This window comes from Heterodontus francisci, chromosome 8, assembly GCF_036365525.1.
Source record: "Heterodontus francisci isolate sHetFra1 chromosome 8, sHetFra1.hap1, whole genome shotgun sequence".
NCBI classification, from domain to species: domain Eukaryota; kingdom Metazoa; phylum Chordata; class Chondrichthyes; order Heterodontiformes; family Heterodontidae; genus Heterodontus; species Heterodontus francisci.
The window spans coordinates 84,678,260-84,704,050 of NC_090378.1; the positions used below are offsets into that span (position 1 = coordinate 84,678,260).

Sequence of the window (25,791 nt, forward strand, 5' to 3'; positions counted from 1 at the left end):
CGTTTTCGGTTGGCTGCTTCAACTGTCTGTCAACTGACGTCACTGCACTTCCGTTAACCGGAAAGAGGTAGCGGACGCCATTTTGTGTTTTTTTTTATTTGAACGGCAGTACGTGTGCGTGTGTGGAAATAGTTTTTTATATATAAAAAACATTTTAAATTCAGTGACTAGCCCAGTCGGGCGGTAAGTTATGTGTATTTAAAAACTGTCAACAATTGTGTAGGCTGGTAGTTCTTTAAGCCGACAAGCGCGTATTGATGTTGAGACCTTTTCTCCTGTGAGCGGGAGTGAGAGCAACAACGAGATGGCTAACAAAACGGCCATTGGAAACCACCAGCAACAGCAGCAGCAAGCCGGGGGAAGCGCCAAGCCGGCCTCCTCCGTCAAACAAGGCAATGTGTTGCCGCTGTGGGGTAACGAGAAGACCATGAACCTGAACCCGCTCATTCTCACCAACATCCTTTCTTCGCCCTACTTTAAAGTGCAGCTGTATGAACTGAAAACCTACCACGAGGTGGTGGATGAGATCTACTTCAAGGTAAGAGTCCGGTTCGTGTCTTTTGTAGGCCTTGGCCCCCTCAGTAACAGCCGTTTGGTTTGTTCTGGTAGATTGGGCTCCAGTGGCGGCGCCATGTTTGGTTTCTCCGCACGGCCACGATACGTGCGGCCTTGTGCAAGGCTAGGATGTTTGGAGAAAAAGTGTTTTATTTTCGTTTTTCACAGCCGCGGCTGAAATAGGCAAGCATTCCATTTTAAAATTATAGCTTTAAACGCTTCAATTATTTGAGAAGCCTCTTTACTGTCCTTTCCTGTTTCCAAGGCGGCAGCGATTCTCAGTGGGTTTGGGAGTTGAGGATATGGCTGCCAGATCATGCTATTCTTTGAGGAATCTGGTGAAAATCTACAGATCATTCGAAATCTACAAGGGATTAACTCGTTTATATTTTAGGTAGAATTATATAGTCTGTCAACACTAAAGTGTATGCATATAATAAAAATGAATGTATTACACTTTTGTAGACACTTCCTGTCAACTTTTCCCGGTATAAGTTCTTATGTATAATGGAATCTGCCAATTCAAGCTAGGCACATACTAACTTAAATTCTTTCTCTTTTCTCCTTCTAACCAGTGGAGACACTGTAGTGCCACTGCTGGTGGGAGGTGTAATTTTAGTGTGACCAGTTTACATGTGAATTTATAGAATCAGGAGGTCATTTGACCCATCATGTCTGCTGACTCTCTGCAAGAGCAGCTCAATTAGTTTCGCCCCCCCCCCCCCTTCTCTGTAGCCCTGTAATTTTTTTCTACAGATAATTATCCAATTCCCTTTAAAAAAAAACAAGCACAATTGAATCTGCCTCCACCACACTTAAGCAGTGCATTCCAGATCCTAACCACTTGCTGCATAAAAAAGTTTTTCTTTGTCACTTTTGGTTCCTTTGCCATTTACCTTAAATCAGTGTCCTCGTTCTTGACCCTTCCGCCACTAGAAATTGTTTCTCCCTATCTACTCTGATGATTTTGAAACCCTCGATCAAATCTCCTCTCAACAACCCCAGCTTCTCCAATTTATCCTCGTAACTGAAGTCCTTCATGCCTGGAACCGTTGTTGTAAATCTTTCTGCAGCCTCTCTAATGCCTTCACGTCCTTCCTGAAGTGTGGTGCCAAGAATTGGACACAATGCTCCAGTTGAGGCCAAACCAGTGTTTTATGAAGGTTTACCATAACCTTTTTTTGCACTGTATGCCTCTATTTATAAAGTCAAGCATCCTTTTTGCCTTATTAACTGCTTTCTCAACCTGTCCTGCCACCATCATTAATTTGTGCACATAAACCCCCAAAGTCCCTTGGCATCCCTTTCAAAATTTGTACCGTTTATTTTATATTGTCCTTGTTCCTCCCAACATTTTTCATTTCACACTTCTCTGCATTTCATCTGCCGCTTGTCTGTCTGTTCCACCAGCCTCTCTATGTATGCTTGAAGTATATCACTATTCTCCTCACTGTTCCTAATACTACCAAGATTTGTGCCATCTGCAAATGTTGAAATTGTGTCCTGTGCCCAAGTCTACATCATTAATATAGATCAACAAAAGCTGTGGTCCTGCTAATACTGATCACTGCGAAACCCCACTATATACCTTCCTCCAGTCCAAAAAAACAACTGTTCAATGCTACTTGTTTCCTTCCACTCAGCCAACTTCGTATCCATGCTGATACTGTCTCTCCTATTCCATGGGCTTTAACTTTGCTAACAAGCTTGTTATGTGGCACTTTATTAAGTGCCTTTTGGAAGTCCGTGTACACCACTTCAACCGCATTACCCTTATCAAAACTCAATCAAGTTAGTTAAACACGATTTGCCCATAAATCCGTGCTGGCTTTCCTTAATTCGCCACATTTGTCTCTGACAATTTTGTCCAGGATTATCATTTCTAAAAATTTTCCAACGGCCAAGGTTAAACTGACTGGCTTGTAGTTACTGGGCTTATCCTTAAACCCTCTTTTGAACAAGGGTGAGACATTTCCAATTCTCCAATCCCCTGGCATCACCTCTGTATCTAAGGAGGATTGGAAGATAATGGCCAGTGCCTCTGCAGTTTCCACTCTTACTTCCCTCGATATCCTCAGATGCATCTGATCAGGTCCTGGTGACTTATTTATAATGGTAATATCAAGATAGAGTACATGGCTGGCAAGAGCCTTTTGGGCCTGCCATTTTATTTTGTCCTTAATATAGCAAAAAAATGTTTAATGTTGCCCTGTACCGACTGTGTTCTGATAGCAGGGAAGTTATACTGCCAGAATGGTAGAGTTGTAAATGCTACTGCACTTGATTATTCTGAATCTCAATTCTGAATCTGTTTTGCAGAATATAAATATGGGGAATTCTGTAAGCAGCTGACCAATTATATTGAATTGCTGACACTGGAAGTGATTCCATATTGTAATATATTATAAGATAAGTAAGTATTTGTGTAATGTTGAAGGATTTAGTGGTTTGTTGATTTGTTATATCTAGGGACATCATTATTTTCTCTGCAGGTTCATAATGAATAAGAATACCCCATTAAATACAGATAGTCCATGTGATTTAGTTACAATTCAGGTGGTTGATTCACATTTGTTTGAGGACATTCTGCACTGTATTGAGCTATTTATTCTAGGTGGTGAAAGCACCTTATAGACTGATCATTGTGCTACCACAACTAAAAATATTTTATGTCTCTAATGCTTTAGTCTGCCAGAAGAATACTTATTTATCCATTTATTTTCATAAGTTTTAGTGTTTAATTGGTCTGTGCCATAATGGTTTTTCTTTACAATAATATATGATTTGGAAATAGTTTTATACAATATCACGTTTAATTTATACATTAAAAGTGCAATTTGAGGTTTTTTTCTCTAAATTAGAGTGGATTATGCATAGTGCAGGTAACAGTGTAAATCTCCCTCCACTAAACATCCCAAATCTCAAAATTCAATCTGTGATTCATAGAAACATTAATTTCACATACATTTGGAGCATTTTAAAAAGTTTCCAGGTGTGCGTGATCAGGCCAAAGTTCTTGTTTTGCTCAATGCTTCTGTGTTTTATACTGTTATGGTGTTCAGGTGAGTGACTACATTGGACCGAGTTCTAGAGCAGGGAAGCTTGGGATACCACAGAGAAGAGCAGAACTTCTTCAAGGTAGGCATTCCTGGAAGAGAAGTGGCAGTGAATTAAACACTAAAGTAAAAGCAAAATACTGCAGATGCTGGAAATCTGAAATAAAAGCAAGAAATGCTGGAAATACTTAGCAGGACTGGCAGCATCTGTGGAGAGAGAAGCAGAGCTATCGTTTCAGGACAGTGACCTTTCATCAGAACAGTTCTGATGAAAGGTCACTGTCCTGAAACGATAGCTCTGCTTCTCTCTCCACAGATGCTGCCAGACCTGCTGAGTATTTCCAGCATTTCTTGCTTTTATTTCAGATTTCCAGCATCTGCAGTATTTTGCTTTTATTATATTGAGATACCACAGCATGCCTTCAGTATGGATTCCCTCTAGCTCTTCAAGTGGGAACTGGAGATGTTCAGGAGAGGGGTAGCGTTTCCAATTAGAGGGGGTAAATCACTGGGTAACTGCAACAGTAGGATTTGATTGCAGGGTGTGCATAGTGTAAGCTGGCGCGCTGTTTGGATCAGGCTTAATGGACTTCTGTTCATTCTTTGCTCTTGAGTAGGCAATGAGGTGTCAGATGGAGTATAATTTGAGGAAGTGTGAGGTGTTTACTTTGGTAGTCTTCGAGATTTGTCAGCTTTTAGTTCCTTAAGTTTCTCCAATACTCTTTCTCTGCTGATATAAATTCTTCATTCTTATTAGCACTTTGGTTATCCTCTATTTCTGGTATGTAATTTCTGTCTTCTGTGTAGACAGACACTATTTGTTCAACGTCCCTACCATTTCCTCATTTGCCATGATAATTTCTCCTTTCTCTGCCTCTTAGGGACCAAAGTTTATTTTAGCTACTCTCTTTTTTACAATCTCTTACAATCTGTTTTTATATTCCTGGCTAGTTTACTCATTCTGTTTTCCTTTTTTATCAGCTTTTTGATCACCTTTTCCTGGTTTCTAAAACACTCTCATTCCTCAGCCTTACTATTCTTTGTAACATTATAAGCCTCTTTTAATCTAATACTATCTTTAATTGGCCTAGTAAGCCATGGATGGACCTTTCTTGCTGAGTTTTTGTTAGTGGAATGTATTTTTGTTGAACATTTTGAATTGTGTCTTTAAATGTTTCCCACTGTTTATTTACTGCTATACTTTTTAGTCTATTTTCCCAATCAACCGTACCCAGCTCTCCCTTCATACCTATGTAATTGGGTTTGTATAAGATTTTTCTTTGGGACTGGAATATGATGCATTCAAACTCAGCAGGAAATTAGATTGTATTACGATCACTCCCCCCCCCACCCACCCTGAAGGATCTTTTACCAATTGATCCTGCCTCATTGAACAATCCTAGATCTAAAATAGCTTTGTCTCTAGTTGGTTCCACAACATAATGCTCCAGCAAACTGTCGAGAAAGCGTTCTACAAATTCATCTTCCAGACCACCTTTTGCCAATTCGATTGTCCAGTCTATGAAGATTAAAATCCCCCATGATTATTACATTACCTTTGCCACAAGCTCCAAGTATTTCTTGCTTAATGCTGTGTCCAACAGTATAACTACTGTTAGGGGGCCAATAAACTACTCCTACCAGTGTTTTCTGACCCTTGTTATTCCTAATCTCCACCCATATTGATTCTACTTCCTGATCTTCTGAGCCGAGATCCTTTCTCACCACTGTCCTTATGTCATCCTCTACTACCAAGGCTCCTTTTTCATTCTGTTTGTCTTTTTGCAATGGAATATTCATTTCCCAACCTTGGTCATCTTGGAACCATGTCTCCGTAATGGTGATTAGATCTAAACCATTTAACACTATTTGTGCAGCAGGTTCATCTATCTTATTACAAATGCTTTGCGCATTTAGATAAAGAGCCTTTAATTTTATTTTTTACTATTCTTTACATGGGCCTTGTTCGCTGATGCTCTATTACCATTAAATTCTCTGTCCCTTCCTGCCCCACTCTGCTCCAAATCACTACACTGCTCTATTGCTTCAACTTTTCTGTTTAGATTTTAAAATCTCCCTTCACCTGACCACCCTAGTTATGCAGTTTGTCAGGACACTGATCCCAGCTCAGTTTAAGTGGGGTCTATCCCAACCGAACTGCTCCCTCTTTCCCCAATACTGGTGCCAGTATTCCATGAATCGAAACCCCTTCTTCCCACACCACCTTTTGAGCCACACTTTTAATTCTGTAATCTGCTTGACCCTATGCTAATCGACGTAACAACCCTGAGGTTACCTTTGAAGTTCTGCTTTTTAATTTGGACCCTAACTCAAACTCTCTCAGCAGTACATCATTCCTAGTCTATCTATGTCATTGTTTCCTACCTGGACTATGACATCTAGATTCTCCCCCTTGCACTCCAAAGTTTATCTCCAGCCATGATGAGATGTCTTTAAACGTGGCACTGGGTAAGCAACACAACCTTCGAAACTTCGAGTTGTGGCTGCAGAAAACTGTATCTATCGCCTGACTGTACTGTCCCCTATCACTACCACATTCCTTTTCATTTTCCCTCCCACTTGAATGACATCCTGCACCATGGCGCTGTAGTCGATTTTCCCACCCACCCTTTCATCCTTGATCTCATCAACACAGGTAGCAAGTCCCTCATACCTGTTGGTCAAAGTCAAGGACCGAGGCTTTTCAATCATGACATCCTGGATCCCCATACCTGTCTGACCTGCAGTCACGCCGCCTTGTCCCTGACCATTGACTAACTCTACTTAATGTAAGGGAGGTGACTGCCTCCTGGAACAAAATGTCCAGGTAATTCTTCCTCCTCCCTGATGCCCTGCAATGTCTGCAGCTCAGACTCGACAACTCTGAGCTGAAGATGTTCAAGCCGCAGGCACTTACTGCGTACGTTTTTGACCTGGACTGCAGTGCTTTCCACAAACTCCCACATGTTACTGTCACAGCACACCACCTGCCCTGCAAAATCTGTCTATCCTTATTTATTTGATTAGTTAATTAGTTATTAATTTAGTAAAGTAATAGCAAGTTACAGTCTCCTAGTTTGGAGACAATAAAAGAACACTCACCAGCTACTGGAGGTAAAACAAAAAGAATAAACAGCAGCACCTCCTTCCCTCTCTGCATCAAATTTCTGCAGTTAGCACTCTGTTTAAGATGCACTTTGTTCCTTAATCACTGTGGTAGCAAACACGGTCTGCTTGTATAGTGCGCGTGTAACTCACCCAACTGCTAAGTCAGCTTCCTGTCTTCTTTGGCCTCCTTGTCTCGAGACAATGAGTAAGCACCTAGAGGTGGTTTGTGGAGCAGTGCCTGGAGTGGCTATAAAGACCAATTCTAGAGTGACAGACTCTTCCACAGGCACTGCAGATAAAATTGGTTGTCGGGGCTGACACAGTTGGCTCTCTCCTTGCACGTCTGTCTCTTTTCCTGCCAACTGCTAAGACTCTTTGACTCGCCTCTCTTTAGCCCCACCTTTATAACTGTCTGCCAGTTCTAGCAATCACTGGCAACTGACTCCCACCACTTGTGGTCAATGTCACAGGACTTCATGTTGCATTTGCAGATGTCTTTAAAGCGGAGACATGGACGCCGGTGGGTCTGATACCAGTGACGGGCTCACTGTGCAATGTGTCCGTGGGGATCCTGCCATCTTCCATGCGGCTCACGTGGCCAAGCTATCTCAAGTGCCGCTGGCTCAGTAGGATGTCTATGCTGGGGATGTTGGCCACCTCGAGGGCTTTTGCATTGGAGATACGGTTCTGCCACCTGAGGCCAAGGGTTCTCCAGAGTCAGCGAAGATGGAATGCGTTGAGACGTCACTCTTGGCTGACATATGTTGTCCAGGCCTCGCTGATGTAGAGCAAAGTACTGAGGACACAAGCTTGAAACACTCGGACTTTTGTGTTCCATGTCAGTGCACCATTTTCGCACACCCTCTTGGCCAGTCTGGACATAGCAGCAGATGCCCTTGTTGATTTCTGCATCGAGAAACAGGTTACTGGTGATAATTGAGCCTAAGTAGGTGAACTCTTGAACCACTTCCAGAGCATGGTCGCCGATATTGATGGATGGAGCATTTCGGACGTCCTGTCCCATGATCGTTTTCTTGAGGCTGATGGTTAGGTCAAATTCGTTGCAGGCAGCCGCAATCCTGTCGATGAGTCTCTGCAGACACTCTTCCATGTGCGATGTTAATGCAGCATCGTCAGCAAAGAGGAGTTCCCTGATGATTAACACTTATTCAGGCAACCACCTTTAGTTGGACAGTTAACTGCCACTGACAGGCAGTTTCTGTTAACTAGGTAACTTAACTAGCTTGCAGTTTCTTCTGCAGTTTTAAAGTTCTAGGTCAAATTCTAAATATCAATCTACATTACAGCTTGAGAAATACTTAGAGAGATCCCACTAGCACCAAATTCCTGACTTTAGCACTCAGTTTATGAAGTACTCTGTTCCTGATCATTCTGTACTCCACACTCTTCCTGCTACCTCGAAATGCTGATTGGTGTTGGGTATAGTTCTGTTGCACAGGCTTCTGATGCTTTGTCGAATGAACATTCTTTACACGAGAGCCTAGGCAGTATGAAGCTGTGGGCCGTTCAATCTTTGAGAAGTTACACCCTGCTTTTAAAGTCTGTAATATGGTGTCCCTGAGGGTTTGATGTTGCTTAATGAGTTAGCGTGGTTTAAGGGCAAGCTGTATCTGACTAATCTAGTTGCATCTTTTGAGATAGTCACGAATAAGGTAGAAAAGGAAGTGTCCATGAATGTAATCTGTATGGACTTCCAGAAGGAACCCAATCAGGTTCTACACAAGAGATTATTAGCAAAAATGAGATTGGGTGGAGTTGGAGGTAACCTTTGGACTTGGATTGGAAATTGGTTGAGAGGTAACACAGATTGGGGATAAAGGGTAGCTACTCTGATTGGCAGAATGTGACGAGTGTTGTTCCCCCAGGTATCTGTTCTGGAGCCTCAACATTTCTTCATATTAATGACTTGGATGAAGGAATAGAGAGATGAATATCCAGTTTACAGATGCCACTAAATTTGGAGGAACAGTAGTGCAGATGGGCGCAGCAAGTTACAGAAGGACAGACATTGAGTGAGCAAACCTAGGGCAGATGGATAATAAAAGCAAAATACTGAGAATGCTGAAAATCTGAAATAAAAACTCAGTGCTGGAAATACTCAGCAGGTCTGGCAGCATCTGTGGGGTGAGAAACAGTTAACATTTCAGGTCTGTGACCTTTCATCAGAACTGGTAAAGGTTAGAAATGTAATGGGCTTTGAGCAAGTGAAAGGGGGGGGAGGGGAGAAGAACAAAAGGGAAGGTGTGTGGTAGGCAGAGGGCAGGAGACATTAAATGACAGAGATGTCATGAAACAAAAGCCAAAGGGACTGCTAATAGTTGCAGTAAAAGACAAAACAGATGGAATTCAGTATGGCAAAATATATGATCATCCAATTTGTACCCAAGAAAGAAAGATGAGTATTTTCTAAATGGTAAAGAACAAAATCAGACAATACCTTTTCATACAAAGGGTGTTAGCAATCTGGAATTCTCTTTCCACACCCCCCCCCCCCCCCCCCCCCCAAAAGACTGGATGTATGGACAGTTGTAGCTTTCAAGACTGATTTTTTTGTAGGGTAAAGGTATCAACGGATATTGGAGAAGATGTGGATAAATGGAGTTAAGGTGCAGTTCAACAGTGATCTAATTGATTGGCAGAGCAGGCTTGGGTGAATAGGCTACTCCTGTTAGTATTTATTTACATCACAACAGAGAGAAGCTGTTGAAAAAATGCACACGTCTAAAAGCTGATTCCAAGCTTACATTATAATTGAGTTCAGTTGGTATAAATTTCTCAGCTTTACTGCTTGCTGGTTTATATATTGAATCCTTCCTTTAGTTTATAGCTGCAAAATTCTCAGGTATTCTTGCATATGCTCAAAATATCACTACCTGTTTTATTTAAAGATATATAGATCATGTATTGCAGAAATTAGGTTCATATGCATGATTTTCCTTTTCCCATCCTGACCAAGCATGTGGCATTTCAGAAACAGTTTTAGAACACATGCATTTTTCTTTAAATGCCATTTATTTGCTGTTTATATATTTATTGGTTATTTTTACTATATGTAATTTAAAGACGTCTGCAAGCGCGACATGAAATCCTGTGACATTGATCACAAGTCGTGGGAGTCAGTTGCCAGCGATTGCCAGAGCTGGCGGGCAACCATAAAGGCGGGGCTAAAGCGTGGCGAGACGAAGAGACTTAGTTGGCAGGAAAAAAGACAGAAGCGCAAGGAGAGAACCAACTGTGTAACAGCCCCGACAACCAATTTTATCTGCAGCACCTGTGGAAGAGTCTGTCACTCTAGAATTGGCCTTTATAGCCACTCCAGGCGCTGCTGCACAAACCACTGACCACCTCTAAGTTAACCATTGTCTCTCGAGAAAAGGAGGCCAAAGAAGAAGAATTTGTAATGTAATGCATCTTAAATTATTTGAAGTCCTTGTCTTTGTTTTTTTCCCCCTTTTTTAATAAAACCAAACCTTTTGATCTTCATAGTTGATATGAATCCTTATTGATGCAGGGGCACATCTTGCTGGACAGAAATAAATTTGCCTATTTTTACACTGCTCCAGTTCAGCTTTCTAAGATGTTATTGTGCAAATACCAAAAATGTCGTTAAAGCAAAATAAGTTTTAAAAAGTTTGATGCTATGTATCAAATAACTTGAGCTTCAGATTGGTGTTAATGGATTTCAATTGTAAATAAAATTGAGGCACAGTGGCGCAGTGGTTAGCACCACAGCCTCACAGCTCCAGCGACCCTGGTTCAATTCTGGGTACTGCCTGTGTGGAGTTTGCAAGTTCTCCCTGTGTCTGCGTGGGTTTCCTCCCACATGCCAAAGACTTGCAGGTTGATAGGTAAATTGGCCATTATAAATTACCCCTAGGATAGGTAGGTGGTAGGGAAATATAGGGACTGGTGGGGATGTGGTAGGAATGTGGAATTAGTATAGGATTAGTATAAGTGGGTGGTTGATGGTCGGCACAGACGCGGTGGGCTGAAGGGCCTGTTTCAGTGCTGTATCTGTTTTTTTTTAAAAAAATACTCTGCTTGGTTTTCATGCCAGTAGAGCAGGAACAAGTGTCAGAGTGCTAAGATGACATTTTAATACAAATGAGAGCAAGAAATCATTACCTGTTTAAATTTTGCAGCTATAAAAAAATTTGACTGAGCAAGGAATGGCCACGTTGCTATATGAACAATGTTTTATCTGAACCTACACTTTAAATTACAAGCCAGCTATTATCTTAATTGTGCAATAATCTAAATCATAAAAACTTAGAAAAAAAACAGCTTTCCAGTACTTTTATTGCTGGGGGTGGGATGAGCTTTCTTGGGCGGGGAGGGCTGGGGTGGTTGAGGGTAAGTTCAATGACTACCAGTGCTTTGCGAAATTAATTTGAGAAAACTTGGAAGGGCCATGCAAAGAGGAAGAAAAATATAATATACAGTGATTACATTTGTAACTTTGGACATTAAGTTCTTGTGCATGTCTAAAATGTACTCTGAAACCGAAACTTTCTAATGTGTTTGACATGTTGAATCTAATGTGGCAAATTTTACAGCACTTATTCAGTGGAACTTGTCTTGAGATATATTCCACTATGTTTTGTTACTGCTAACTAATAAAGATGAGTTAGAGTTGCTTACAGGTACCTAAAGAACGGCCAAATGAAAATAAAGTTATTTGCTCTGATGGTTGCAAAGTTAGATTATCTTATTTTATATTAAAGTTAATAAGTCTTTTTCTAACGAATTCTTAAATTTACAGGTTACTCATATTGAACCGTGGGAAAAAGGGAGTAGGAAGACTGCAGGCCAGACAGGCATGTGCGGAGGGGTAAGTAGAAGTACGTGCTTTATTTTTTAAATATTTCATAATTATAAATGTTTATCTGTTGGAAATGCTCAGCAGATCAGGCAACATCCGTGAAGAGAGAAACAGTGTTAACATTTCAGGTCGATGACCTTCCATTAGAACTGGCAAATGTTAGAGATGTAACCGATTTTAAGCAAGTACAGAGGCAGGGCCTTTTCCAGTTCTAATAAAGGGTCATTGGTATGAAATGGTAACTCTGTTTCTCTCTCCACAGATGCTGTCTGCCTTGCTGAGTATTTCCAGCATTCTCTGCTTTTATTTCAGATTTCCAGCATCTGCAGAATTTTGCTTTTGTATTAATGCTTATCTGTCTACTGACTTGGTTGTGTACTAATTTTCCCCCTCCTTAACTTAATTGACTTGTCAGTCAAACAGCCAGGGTTCTTCTCTTCACCCTGACCTTTAGTTGAACCCACTGTTTATTTTAGGAATGTAGAGCAATTATATGGTCTCCCATTAAAGAGGTTGTACATACCTTCTATTTTATATAGCATATCCCTGTCCTTCTAAAATAGCGACTGGATATTTAAGAATGGAACCAGGCTAGTACAGTCCCACCTAGCTGGATGATAGTGGAGAGGCATTGGCGGGGGATGGTGTGGTCAACTATGCCAAAGGCTGCCGGCAGGTAGAGAAGGGTGAGGAGGGATAGTTTACTTTTGTCAGTCATGTAAGTTGCCATTTGTGACTTAAGCCACTTCGATACTGCAGCAGGGGAGGAAAAGTGATTAGAATGGTGCAAATGTGGAATTCCAGGAAAGATGGGCATGGATTTGGGACTCAACAGCATGTTCAGGGACTGCAGTTAAATTTGTTAAACATAATTTAAAGTAACAGCAGGGTCATTATCTGGATTTAGAAATGGAAACATCATTCATTACCCAATGAAGGAATGGCACGAATAGATGGATTTTCCAACCAAAGTAGATGCCATGTAGCTCAAACACAGCCAAAATGAACGTGTTTTGTATTTAAAATAAAATATGAAATAGTATTGAAAAAAAATCAATATGGTATTGGATTGCCTTCACTTGAAAGCCACTGGTTGCATTTTCATGCACCCTTTGGGTGGGGGAGGGATGGTGAAACAAAAAGAGGAGGGAAATGTATCATTCAGCTATAATGGAGGCTTGTAATAGCCTCATGACAGCTCAAAGTCCCTGGTCACGTCGTTATTTAAGTGAACTGGGATGTTAGTTTTTGCAGTTAATACTTCCCCGGGAGATTCCCTTTCAATTCCAAAAGCAATCCAGCAGTAATTCATGTAATTCAGTAATTTATGTTCAACTGATCCACAGCATACCTTCTAGAACTTGAAATGTCCTCCTCAGGAACTTGCCCAGTTCCCTTTTGAAAGAAAGAAATTGCTTATAAATAACAACCATTCATGACCTTGGGATGTTCCAAAGTGCTTTCCAGCCAATGAACTATAAGTGTCATCACTGTTGCATTGTAAGAAAATCTAACAGCTAATTTATGCAGAGTATGGTCCCACTCCAATGAGATAATGTCCAGATAATCTGTTTTTAATGATGTTGGTTGAAGGTTAAATGGTGGTCATCACACTGGGGAGTACTCCCCATCTCCTCCTCCTTACAGCGCCATGGGTTCTTGTACATTCGCCCGAGAGAACAGACAGGGTTTAATGTTTTATTTTAAAGACAGTACCTTCGACAGTGCGGCACTTCCTGTAGTGTCAGCCTAGGTTATGTGCTCAAAGTCTGGGTTGGGGCCTAAAACCACAAACTTCTGATTTCAAGGTGAGATTGCTACCATGCCTAGGACTGTAAAAGTCCAAACTTGTATCAAGTTTCAGTAATCTAAGGTTAATTGAACATCTGAAGAAAAACTTTCCCAAATTTAACCACATTCTTTATTTGCATATTCCCCTACTTCTCCAACTCTATTTCTTTCCAATTTATTCAACTAGACAGGATTTACTAATTTCATTATAAAAACTGAATCATGTCTTCTCCAAACCTATATTTCTCTCATGAAAATAGCCCCAAGTCCAAAGATTTCCCAGAGATATTTGGAACCAAAACTACACTCCATATTCGAAATGTGATTGGGGTCACTACTAAGGACCCAGTCCAGTAAATTATTTCCCAAACACTGTTGAGTAAAAGAAAATAAAGTCTTGCATTTTTATGACCACAGGATGTCCCAAAGCTCTTTACAGCCTGTGAAGTACTTTTGAAGTGAAGTCATTGTTGTGCTGTAGGAAATGTAGCAGCCAATTTGCACAGTTTGAGTAAGGAACCAATCATTGATAGTATCAGCAAACATTTCTGTCTTGCCTTCCTTATTAGTCTGCTTAAAGGTTGGGTACTCGAAATCCCTTACAGAATCATGGAATAGTACATCACAGGAGAAGGCCATTTGGCCTCTTGAGCCTGCACTGGCTCTTTCGAAGCACAATCCAGTTAGTCCCACTGCCCTGCTCTTGCGCCGTAACCTTGCAATGTTTTCTCCAAGTATTTATCCATTTAATGGCTACTATTTAATCTGTATCGACCACTTTTTCTGACAGTACATTCCAAATCCTAACCACATGTTGCATAAAACGTTTTTTCCTTCATGAAACCTCTATCAAATCTCCCTTGGCCTTCTCTGTTGTAGAGGAAACAGCCCCCAACTTCTCCACTATATCTGCATAACTCCAATCTCTCATCTCTGGAACCATTGTAGTAAACCTCTCTTGTACACTCCAAATCCTTCACATGCTTCCAGAGTTGGACACCGTAGTTCTACTGTGGCTGGAGTAGTGTTTTTCATACGTTCAGCATAACCTTCTGACTGTTGTACTTTGTCTCTCTTTATAATAGCCCACGATCCCATATGCTTTATTAACTGCTTTGCTAACCTGTTCTGCCACCTTCAAAGATTTGTGCGCAAACGCCCTCAGGTCTCTGTTCTTGCACCTTCTGTGGCCCCTCTAATTTATTCCATGTTCATCTTGCTGAATCTGTTATCCTTGGAATCTTTATGGGTCAGTAAGGATCAACATGAGACCAGATGCACTGCAGTTATTACTGCTTTTTGAATCCTCTGCACATGTTTAACTGATGAGCAGACTGCCATGTTCCTTTATTGCATGCATTTTTAGTTTGACCATGCTGCTCACTATATATTGGTGGATTAGTGCATTTGTTCTACAGGCATTGGCCCAGATAAAATATTACATGTCTCATGCCCCCCCCCCTCCCCCACAAGATGGATTTCTTTGTTAAAAACATCTTGTTTCCTTTAATTTGATCTAAATTAGATCTTAATATTGCCAATGGTTGTATTCTGGTCTCTTGTTAACACAGTTGCATTTAGTTTAGATGCTTCCCAGTTGTCTTTTGTCAGCCCAATCTGGTTTAAATGCATCTTATGCCTTCTGCAAAGCTTACCTTCTCCAGCACTGTCCTTTAGTTGTCTACAAATGTGAGATTTTCATTTTTTGAAAAACTATTTTTAAAAATGGGATTCTCATGAATGTACAGTTTATGGACCTATTGTGTGTGTATGTGTGTATATATACTTTAATTTTAGTTATTTTTCTTTGTAGTGGACTGACTAACTGTAATATTCCAACATGCATATAAAGCCATCAAAGTTCCTTTCCTCTATTCTTCAAGGTATTAAACCTGTCCTTTATCGTGCTCCCAGAATCCACATAACTGCCCTTCAGAACGACATGCTGTGAGCATATCAGATGATGGAGTTACCAAGTAACAAGGCATGATTACTAAGCATCTGCTTTATTTTGTTGTCATCTGCTTAAGCTACCAACAATTTTAACAATACCCTGCTCCCCTCGTGTGGTCTGTAGTATAGACGTTTGATGTAACTGGTAAGCTGCTGCTAGGTTGAGAAGTACTTACTTGACTGTTTTTTTCCAATTCGCTCAGTAGAGAGGAAAATTAGTTATAGTTAGAAGAATGCATGCACAAGAAAAGTGACCTAGGAAATCATCGAAGGCCAGGAAATATTTTGAATCATCCACCTGCTTCCAAAGCTTGCAAATGTCCCATTCAAGGGAAACAACTTTAATCCATTTAGAACTACTAAAACGCCTTCCTTTCCCAAAGTGACTTTACAAACATATGAATTAGGAGCAGGAGTAGGCCACTCGACACCTCGAGCCTGCTCCGCCATTCAATAAGTTCATGGCTGAACTGATTACTCCACATTTCCACCTACCCCCAATAACCTTCCACCCCCTTGCTTATCAAGAATCTATCTACCTCTGCCTTAAAAATATTCAAAGACTCTGCTTCCACTGCCTTTTGAGGAAGAGAATTCCAAAGGCTCTCAACGCTCTGAGAGAAGAAATTTCTTCTCTCCTGTCTTAAATGGGCGACCCCTTATTTTTAAACAGTGACGCTGAGTTCTAGATTCTCCCACAAGGGGAGACATCCTTTCCACATCTACCCTGTCAAGACCCCTTGGGATCTTATATGTTTCAATCAAGCCACCTCTTGCTCTTCTAAATGCCAGCGGATATAAGCCTGGCCTGTTCAATCTTTCCTCTTAAGAAAGCCCACCCATTCCAGGTAATACTCTAGTAAACCTCTGTACTGCCTCCAGCGCATTTACATCCTTCTTTAAATAAGGAGACCAGTACTGAACACAGTACTCCAGTTGCGATTTCACCAATGCCCTGTATAGCTGAAGCATAACCTCCCTACTTTTGTCTTCAGTTCCCCTCATGATATACGATAACATTCTATTAGCTTTCCTAATTACATGCTGTACCTGCATACTAGCCTTTTGCGATTCATGCACAAGGACACCCAGATTCCTCTGCATCTTAGAGCTCCACAGTCTCTCACCGTTTAGATAATAGGCTTCTTTGTTATTCTTACTGCCAAAGTGGACAGTTTCACACTTTCCCACATTATACTCCATTTGCCAGGTGTTTGCGCACTAACTTAACCTATCTATATCCCTTTGTAGCCTCCTTGTGTCCTGTTCACAACCTACTTTCCTACCTATCTTGGTGTCATCAGCAAATTTAGCAACCATACCGTCGATCCCTTCATCTGAGTCATTAATATAAATTGTAAAAAGGTTGAGGCCCTGCACAGATCCTTGTGGCACACCACTCGTCAACATCTTGCCAATCAGAAAATTACCTATTTATGCCTACTCTCTGTTTCCTGTTAGCTAACCAATCTTTTATCCGTGGCAATATGGTACCCCTTACACCATGAGCTTTTATTTTCTGCAATAACCTTTGATGTGGCACCTTGTCAAATGCCTTCTGGCAATCTAAGTACAATACATCCACTGGTTCCCCTTTATCCACAGCACATGTAACTCCCTCAAAGAACTTCAATAAATTGGTTAAACATGATTTCCCTTTCACAGAACCATGTTGACTCTGCCTGATTACCTTGAATTTTTCTAAATGTCCTGCTATAACATCTTTAATAATAGCTTCTAACATTTTCCCTAAGACAGATGTTAAGCTAACAGGCGGGTAGTTTCCTGCTTTCTGTCTCCCTCCTTTTTTGAATAAAGGAGTTACATTTGCTATTTTCAAATCTAAAGGAACCTTCCCCGAATCTAGGGAATTTTGGAAAATTAAAACTAGCGCATCAACTATCTCACTAGCCACTTTGAAGTTAGACGCACCATACTTTCTGTTGCTTTTGGTTTGTCTTCGGTTTTTCCTCTTGTACCGCTGTATGGAGGGATAAAAAAGAAATAAGGGGAATAAACCAAGCAATGGAAATGCTCATACTAGCTCCCATACTTGCAGCTCCTTTGGTAGAGAATAGATACCCTGATTTGTCAAGATTCTGTTCTTCGCAGCAACAATGGTGTTGAAATGTATCAAAGAAATAAAGGGATAACTTCCATGAGGGAATTATCTCATGGAATAGAAACAGAGTATGCTGGAAATACTTGGGTCAGGCAGCATCTGTGGAGAGAGAAGCAGTTAATGTTTCAGGTCAATGCCCTTTTGTATGGTCACTTGCATATTAGGAGAGTTTTATTTCAATTGATTCACAGGGTGTGGCTGTCGTTGACGGGGGCAGCATTCATTGCCCATTACTAATTGGCCTTGAGCAGGTGGTGGTGAACAACCTTCTTGAAACGCTGTGGTCTGTATGGTGCAGGGACACCCACAGTGCTATTGGGGAGGGTGTTCCAGGATTTTTCCCCTGTGACGATAAAGGAACAATGATGTATATTCAAGTGGGGATGATGTGTAACTTGGAGATGGTGTTCCTATTTGCTTGCTGCCTTTGTCCTTCTAGATGGTAGGATTTGGGTGGTGGTGTTGAAAAAACCTTGGTGAGTTGCTGCAGTGCATCGTGTAGATGATACTCACTGCTGCCACGGTGCATCAGTGGTGGAGGGAATTGGTGTTTAAGGCGGTGGATTGGGTGCCATTCAAGTGGGTTGCTTTGTCCTGGATGATGAGCTTCTTGAGTGTTATTGGAGTTGCACTTGTCAGGCAAGTGGAGAGTATTCCATCACTCTTCTGACTTGTGCTTTGTAGATGGTGTAAAGGCTTTGGGGAGTCTGGAGGTAAGTCACTAAGTGTAGAACCCCTGACCTCTTGTTGCCACATAAATACTGTTTCTGTCCAATGGTGACCCATACAGTGTTTCTGGTGGAGGCTTCAGCGATGTTGAATGTTGAGGGTAATTAATTAGACTGTCTTTTGTTGAAAATGGTCATTGCTTGGTGCTTGTGTGGCACAAATACTAATGGCCACCTATCAGCCTAAGCCTGCATGTTGTCCAGGTCTTGCTTCACATGGGTATGTACTGCTTCATTATTTGAGGAGTTGTGATTGAAACTGAACACTGCAATCATCAGTAAATATCCCCACTTCTGACCTCGATGGAGGGAAAGTCATTGGTGAAATTGCTGAAGAGGTTGGGCCTAGGCTACTGCCCTGAGGATTTCCTGAGCTGATCTCCAACAACCACAGCCATCTTTTTGCTGGGTGTGACTCCAGCCAGTGGAGAGTTTTGCTCAGATTCACATTGATTTCACTTTGACTAGGGCTCCTTCATGCCACATCCACTGAAATGCTGCCTTAATATCAACGTTAGTCTCATTTGACGTCTGATCTGTGTATGCTGTCTGTGGGGGGAAAAAATAGACTAATACAATTCTGTGTAAGCGCTTTATGAAATTCTTTTGGAATTTTTATTTCAGGTACGGGGTGTTGGAACGGGAGGCATTGTTTCCACTGCCTTTTGTCTACTGTACAAGCTGTTTACCCTGAAGTTAACTCGTAAACAAGTGATGGGCCTAATAACACACACAGACTCTCCGTACATCAGAGGTTTAGGATTCATGTATATTCGGTATGTCTGCTTTTATTATACGCAATCATTAAAATATAGATATTGTAAAACCTGTTTAAATTCACATTTTTGTCAGCTATGGAAAGGTTATTTTTAACCAATCTACCATTAATTCCAGGCATTTGAGACAGGCGATGGTGAGAGGTGACACTGAACAGGGAATCTATCCAATAGAGCCCAGCCTAGAAATGCTGGTACTCTCTACCCTAGTTTCAAGCAACTCACTAAGCACAGATGCAGCATATTAGTACACCACAGAATTTTAAACAGATGTTTGTCTTAAGATGTCAGTCAGTAGACTGCTAAATGTTATACAATACTAGCTGACTACTGTACTTTTTAAAAAAAACAGTTGGCTGACGACTGGCACTCTAGGCAAGCTTCTGTTTAAAACGCTTGTGATGTAAGAATCATTATCTGTTGTAAAATCACAAGAAACACTCAAGTAAAGTAGCAGTTCACCATAAGGTGGGGTCTAGATGTTGCAATCTGAAATTAATGAGCGTGACATTTGGGATCTTTTGGACTGGCTCTGTCTGATTCTGAGCTGAGCTGTCACTTGGGCTGGTCATTGACTTGGGTGTAGTGATTAACTCAACTGGCTTTTAATTTGGAACACTGGGCTGATTAGGAGAGACTGCACTTGATATGTATGGTGATCGGAAGCTTAAAAAAAATCTATGCACTTTGACAGCATATGCTTGAATTCAGTGTACAAACTACTATAATGTCAAAAGAAATGTGATTTTTGAGAAGCATGTACTTAAAGATGCTTTTACGTTGAAAAAGTGTAGCTAACAGTGTGTGCACCTCCCACCATTATCTGCAAAAAGAAATATAAAAGCACCCACTGTCTTGCTTTAGATATTCTGAATTTGACAATCTCATGAATACACAATGAATTTGCCGGTTCTGCTTTGCCTGACATTTGATATAGCATTGCTCCAGCTGACGCTACGAATTGGAGAGCTATGTCAGGAGGTCAATAGAGCTCAGCTCTGCAAAAATCAAAATTGCAATGTAAAAGAGATTTAATTTGCAGATAAGTGACGTATATTTGTGCTGTGTCTGCTGTATATTTACAACATCTTGAATATTTTATTTTAAAGGTACACACAGCCCCCAGCTGACTTGTGGGATTGGTATGAACCTTTTTTAGATGATGAAGAGGTATGTTGGCAAGGATTGTGCTTTTCATTGTCTTTGGGCATGGTGGAGTAAGAATTGGTGTTCAAATTAATTTTAGAAAAACAAGTCTTGTTTCTATATATTGAATCACACCATGTTTTACGTATAAGTATTTGTATTTATCTGTGAGGAACATTTTAAATTGTGGTCTCGTTACCATGATAATTATGCACAGAGTAATTGTATTTTGTTCACATTGTACTTGGTGCTGTGACTTAAATATTTTTTGATCAATTGACTAGTCCCATTTAGCATCAAATGTCATGCTATTAATGGATTCTCTAAACTACTCATCTATCCTGGAATCCTGAAGACTTGAATTCATGGTAATGTAGGGCTGACTGTCAGTTAATGTATGTTGGAGACCATTCTGCCCTAGTCCGTTTTAATTTTTTACAGGAATAAGAATTGTAAGTTCTCCATAGAATTTTCCAATAATCTGTTTAACAAGTGAGGGAAATCTTGGGTGCTCTTATATATTTTGTAGTACAAGTAACTATGTATTCTACTGTAACCACCTTGGTATAGTGACCACCACCCACAATCCCATCCACAAAGTGTTCCAGGAAAAGATTAAGGTTCATTGAACCTGTCCTGGAATGGTGTAACTTGCACACATTGCTGCTCTGTCTACTCCAGCAATTACTCACAAACAGACAAAACTATAGGCCCATTTAGGGAGAAACTGGGAAATTCTTCTCCAGAAATGAAGGCGATCAAGCTATTTCCAAGCAATCACAGTGACTGGTAACCCAGTTACAATTTGTATGTAGAGATGTTTACAACTCTTAAGAGCTCAGCCATCTCCCCATTGAATGCTTACAGCAAATCGGCACTTAGTCAAAGTTTGATGGCGGTGAAAAGTATTTCCACGCAACTAACCTGGACTTGCCAGTTGCATTCTTGCCATTAATTCAAATGGTAGGGTTCAAGCCCACAGAGGTGTGAGCACACAATCTAGGGAATGCTGCCATTGGAGATACCGCCTTTAGAATGAAACATTAAATCAAATCTCTCTTCTCTTTTCCCCCCCCCCCCCCCCCCCCCCCTTACAATAGTGACTACACTTCAAAAGGTACTCCATTAGCTGTAAAGCATGTTGGGATGACTTGAGGTTATGAAAGACATAACAAAATACAAGTATTTTCTTTAACCTAGTGAAATTTCTCCTTTTAAGCTCATTGTATGCTTTTGAAATTTAAATTTATGTCCCCTAGTAATTCATAACTCATCCTAATCCCCTCATTATTTTAAAGACATTAATCATATCTCCTTGAAATTTATGCTTTGCCAATGTAAAAGGCACCAGCCCCCTGCGTCTGTCATAGCTAGTTTAATGGCTCTTGGTTTATCAGTTGACAAGCTTTCCTGAAGTTTTTTCAGGGGCTTGATATCCCCAGCATGAAAACGGACCAAAACTAGACATAGTATTCTGGATGCAGTCTGTCCCATGCCTTGTACACGCACAGAATAGGAAAGAATACTGCACGTGTCAACATTAAAGACATCTGCCAGGAACAGGCACATTTCCCATTGTATCAAGAGCCTCCTGCAATCTATTATTTTCATCTAAGACCCATAACTCTACACCTATCTTTGTATTACCCACAAACTTGCAGATGGTTCCCACAGTGCATTCAGTCAATTATTACTAAAGATAGTGAAGAGCAATGGGTGTAACTTAGATCTATGCAAACTCCACTAGTGACTGATCCCCATGCAGAGCCTTTGTCATCAGCAACTTCTAGATCATTAACTTCTCTCAATTTGTACATAACTTCAGTCATATTTATTTTAGCTTATGACACTTAGAAAATTCTGTCTGTAAACCAGATTCACAGTCTAGTCTGGAAACTGAATGCATCATCGTTTGAAGTTTTACTGAATAGCCTTTAGGCAGAAAAAGTTTGAACTTGGTGAATTCAGATTATTTGCACTTCATGGAGAATTGCTATTTTATGTTCAATTTAAAGTGCACACCAAGATTTGTACTGCCATTATATTTGATGTATGCTCATTGTGTTAACTTAATAGGCTACAAAGAATTGAGTACAAATTACCCTTATGCTACCATGTAGTGGTATTTCTGTTTCATATGCATGAGGTATGTTGGCATATAACATTGCTTACAATTGCATTTTTTAAAGAAAGATTTTGCAATTTTGTTTCAAGTCCTGGAAAAAGTATGAGATCGTTAGTAGTATTAAAGAATTTTGGAAAGTGATTCAGAGGTGAATGGTGGCACATAAGCAGTAATGATTTATTCAAATAATTTCCCATGCTGAACAATTGCAAACTATGTAAGTGAAACAAAATGGTATGTAAGATGCTATTGTGAACAGGAACAATAAGTAGAACATGGTAACTTGTTCTGATGCAATCTGACTTTTTGCATGGAAGTTCTGAAAAATGTTGGGCTTTCTTTGATTTTATTTAAATCAAGTTTCTATATTTAACATTTAGAAAATGGATTACTTAAGATCTGAACTAAAATGTTTCCTACTTGATATGTTCAAAACCACTTGCTAGCAGCAGCTGTTTGCTCCTATTTAACGCTATGATTTTAAAGTCTTGATTTGACTCCTTCTGTAATTATATTTATAGCTGCATCAGGAAGTTTTTTAAATAGATGCACATTAAACCCGTGCAATAATGTATCCAGTTAATTTATATGGTTGTATTAAATCATTTTTTGGGAGAGGGCAGAAAATCATGGTACAGCAGACTGTTGATCAGTTTCTCGTAGTTTTGGATTGCTGAGTACTGCCCATTTTTGTAATATAAAGGAGGTTGAGTTCAACTGCCCTCTATAATTTAGTATCTTTGATCGACTTCAGCTTTAATTGTAATTTTCCCATCCTTGCCATAAACCTTTTTAACTGTATCCATACATGCCAACAAAAATATTTGTAATGCAGTAAAAGGGAAAATGATTTTTCATAGGTTAACTTTTTTTAATTTTCTGCTTTGAATTTTTTGTCTCCAGTTCATCTATACACCGAGTTGGTAGTACTGGGCGTGCTTTAAGTAGCGCACTGTTACAACACGAAGCTCGCATTCTGCCTGTGATTACATCTGTCTCCATCAAAACTTTAGATTTGAGTCTGAGTTTAATAAAGCTCTGAGACTGCCGGCATTTAAGCTAATTGCCCTGTTTTCTTCTTTAGATCTTCATTGGGCAGCAGGTGAATTTGGAAATGTAGCTGAGCAGCACTATTGATTAATGTGTGTGAGTGCAAGCGCTTATTTTATGTTTAGATGTCTTTTTTGTTTTTCTAGCCTAATAAAATCTGATTTTCCTGTGTGCTTGCACTGTAGGTTGGAAACTGACAATAGCTGACTAACATGTCCTGAGCTGTGAGAGGGCATGGCAAGGAGGCAATCATGCGGTAATGACCCTTTTCCAAAGACAACGGTCATTGTGGACTATACAGTTTCAAAATATATTATAGTGAATGTTAATTGATATCCTCACTGCTTCATGGCAGTTGGTTTGCTATTGCTTCAAAAAGATGTTTTAATGTTAAGTACAGTGAGGATCACAACATACAAGAAGAAAATTGAACGGCTTGCCGACGGTTTTCAAATTTAGCTATAATCCATGTAGCTACATAAGTGTGTTGGTCAATTTACATTGCTGGTGCACTAAGTAATTTGTTTTAAAAGCGTACCAGGTTTTGAAGAGATTGGTTGTGGGTGGTTTTTCCAAACAGGACGATTAAAGTGCAGCTTTAGATCAAATATTTTAGGGGGTTGGATTATGTCAGTCCTAGGAGAAATGGTACCTATTTTACAGATTCATGCAAAACATTTTGCATAAGCTGTTAATGGTATTACAGAAGTTTCAATAGGAACAGTCTAATTTTTTAACCATTTTATTACAGGCCTCAACATTAATTTTGGGATAGGCTTGAAAGTTTTGCAGGTAGAACTGCATGTGAAAATGAGTAGTTGACATCAAAGGTAGTACATTCTTTTTAAGCAAAAAGCTGGGGTTCCTTGATTGTTTCACTTGCTAACACAAATGAGAAGGGTGAAAAATCTTTTTTACCAATAGTATGTTCTTATTATGTTTTTCAGGAACTAGATGTAAAGGCTGGAGGTGGATGTGTAATGACAATAGGAGAGATGATTCGTTCTTTCCTTACTAAACTGGAATGGTTCTCTACTTTATTCCCAAGAATTCCAGTGCCCGTTCAAAAAAATCTGGACCAATATCTCAAAACTCGACCAAGAAAAATTGCCAAAAAGGATGGGAAGGATAGTATGGAAGAGCCAGAGCGTCTTTCAGAGCGTCGACACTCAAGGTAATGCATTTGGATTATTTAAATGGTACAACATGTATTTAAAATGTTATTTGTTAAGCATTTAGAATTTTATGGGGCAATTTATTGACTTGTCTTTCAGGTCACCAAGAAGATCCCTTAGTCCACGCAAATCTCCTAGGCGATCTAGAAGCAGAAGTCGTCATAGAGAAGGCCATGGATCTTTTGGTTTTGACAAGGAATTAGAAAGAGAAAGAGAACGACAAAAAAGGGAACGAGAGCAGGTTAAAGACAGAGAGCGAAGTGAGAAGGATAGACATAAATCTAGAAGCACAGACAGAGGCCTGGACCGCAGGCGAAGCAGAAGCAGAGACCGACACAGAAGTCGAAGCAGAGATAAAAGGAGTGATAAAAAAGATAGAGATAAAGAGAGGGAGAAGGAAAATGAAAGAAGCAGAAGGCGAGACAAAGATTATGAAAAAGATAAGGACAAAGAAAGGGTAAATGATAGAGACAGGGAAAGAAATGTTGAGAAAGAACCAGAGAGATCTAGAGACCAGGATAAAAAAAGCCAATCAAAGACAGAAGACAGAAAACGTAAGGAAGAAAGAAGAGAAAAAGATGAAAAAAGGCATAAAGATGATAAAAAGGATTCAAAAAAAGATAAAAGGCACAGTAGAAGCAGGAGCAGAGAGAAAAGACATAGAAGTAGTAGCCCTGGCAGGGGTCGTGTTAGCAAACGTAGTAGAAGCAAAAGCAAAGAGAAATCTAAACACCGAAATGAACATAAAGAAAAATCAAACAAAAGAAGTATTAGCAAAGAAAGGACTGAAGAGAATGACGGTGAACGGGTAAAGAAACGCCGTAGCCATAGCAAAGAGAAAGCTCACAAACGCAGTCGGAGCAAAGAACGATCTCTCAAGCAATGTCATGGTGATGGTAAGGACCATTCAAGCAAACGAAGCCACAGAAGTCTCAGTACAGAAAGAGAGAACAAAAGCAATGCAGAAGGATTGTTGCAAGGCAATACCACTGATGATGACTGAAATATTACATAAATCTCTAATTGTACAGTGAATAAATTGTTTTGCTTTTGAACATTTTTCTTTTTTAAAAAAAAATGTAATTATGCTATGGCTAGGATAAACATGTCTTCGAATTCCTGTAGCCTGCAGATGATATTTCCTGTTTGTAGGAAGTGCCTTTGGTAACCAGCTGTTCAACTTACCATTGTAATTCAAGACCAACTTTATTCTGTACAATGTAGTTGATGCAGATTTGTTTTTGTTTGAAATAATGTTTTTGCAAGTATACCATGTACATATGTTCTAAGAGTTTTAATCATTGGCACAACTGCCATGTTGGTTCATTTTGTATGATGGGCAATAAACTGCCAGTACTTAAAA

The 25,791-nt window shown here is 40.0% G+C and overlaps 1 protein-coding gene across 3 annotated transcripts; it reads left to right on the forward strand.

The window, feature by feature from the left end:
• The first annotated feature begins 74 nt into the window (after positions 1-74).
• On the forward strand, positions 75-25,791 carry prpf38b (pre-mRNA processing factor 38B). 3 transcript variants are annotated; one of them, XM_068037575.1, is made up of 6 exons: positions 75-538; positions 11,503-11,571; positions 18,781-18,932; positions 20,042-20,102; positions 24,201-24,427; positions 24,528-25,791. In XM_068037575.1, the coding sequence occupies exons 1-6, from the start codon at positions 305-307 to the stop codon at positions 25,429-25,431; spliced, it is 1,647 nt and encodes a 548-aa protein (XP_067893676.1). In that variant the 5' UTR covers positions 75-304; the 3' UTR covers positions 25,432-25,791. The 3 variants fall into 3 exon arrangements, with proteins under 3 accessions (XP_067893676.1, XP_067893677.1, XP_067893678.1); XM_068037576.1 differs by lacking the exon at positions 75-538 and adding an exon at positions 15,237-15,337 and having other exon boundaries at positions 11,508-11,571; XM_068037577.1 differs by lacking the exon at positions 75-538 and adding an exon at positions 15,237-15,337 and having other exon boundaries at positions 11,529-11,581.

Bases quoted from the DNA above. Each gene is read 5' to 3' on its own strand.
- prpf38b (XM_068037575.1), top strand. From the start codon at position 305: ATGGCTAACAAAACGGCCATTGGAAACCACCAGCAACAGCAGCAGCAA. The intron at 539-11,502 runs GTAAGAGTCCGG...TTAAATTTACAG, and splicing joins TGGATGAGATCTACTTCAAG to GTTACTCATATTGAACCGTG. The intron at 18,933-20,041 runs GTATGTCTGCTT...TTTATTTTAAAG, and splicing joins TTAGGATTCATGTATATTCG to GTACACACAGCCCCCAGCTG.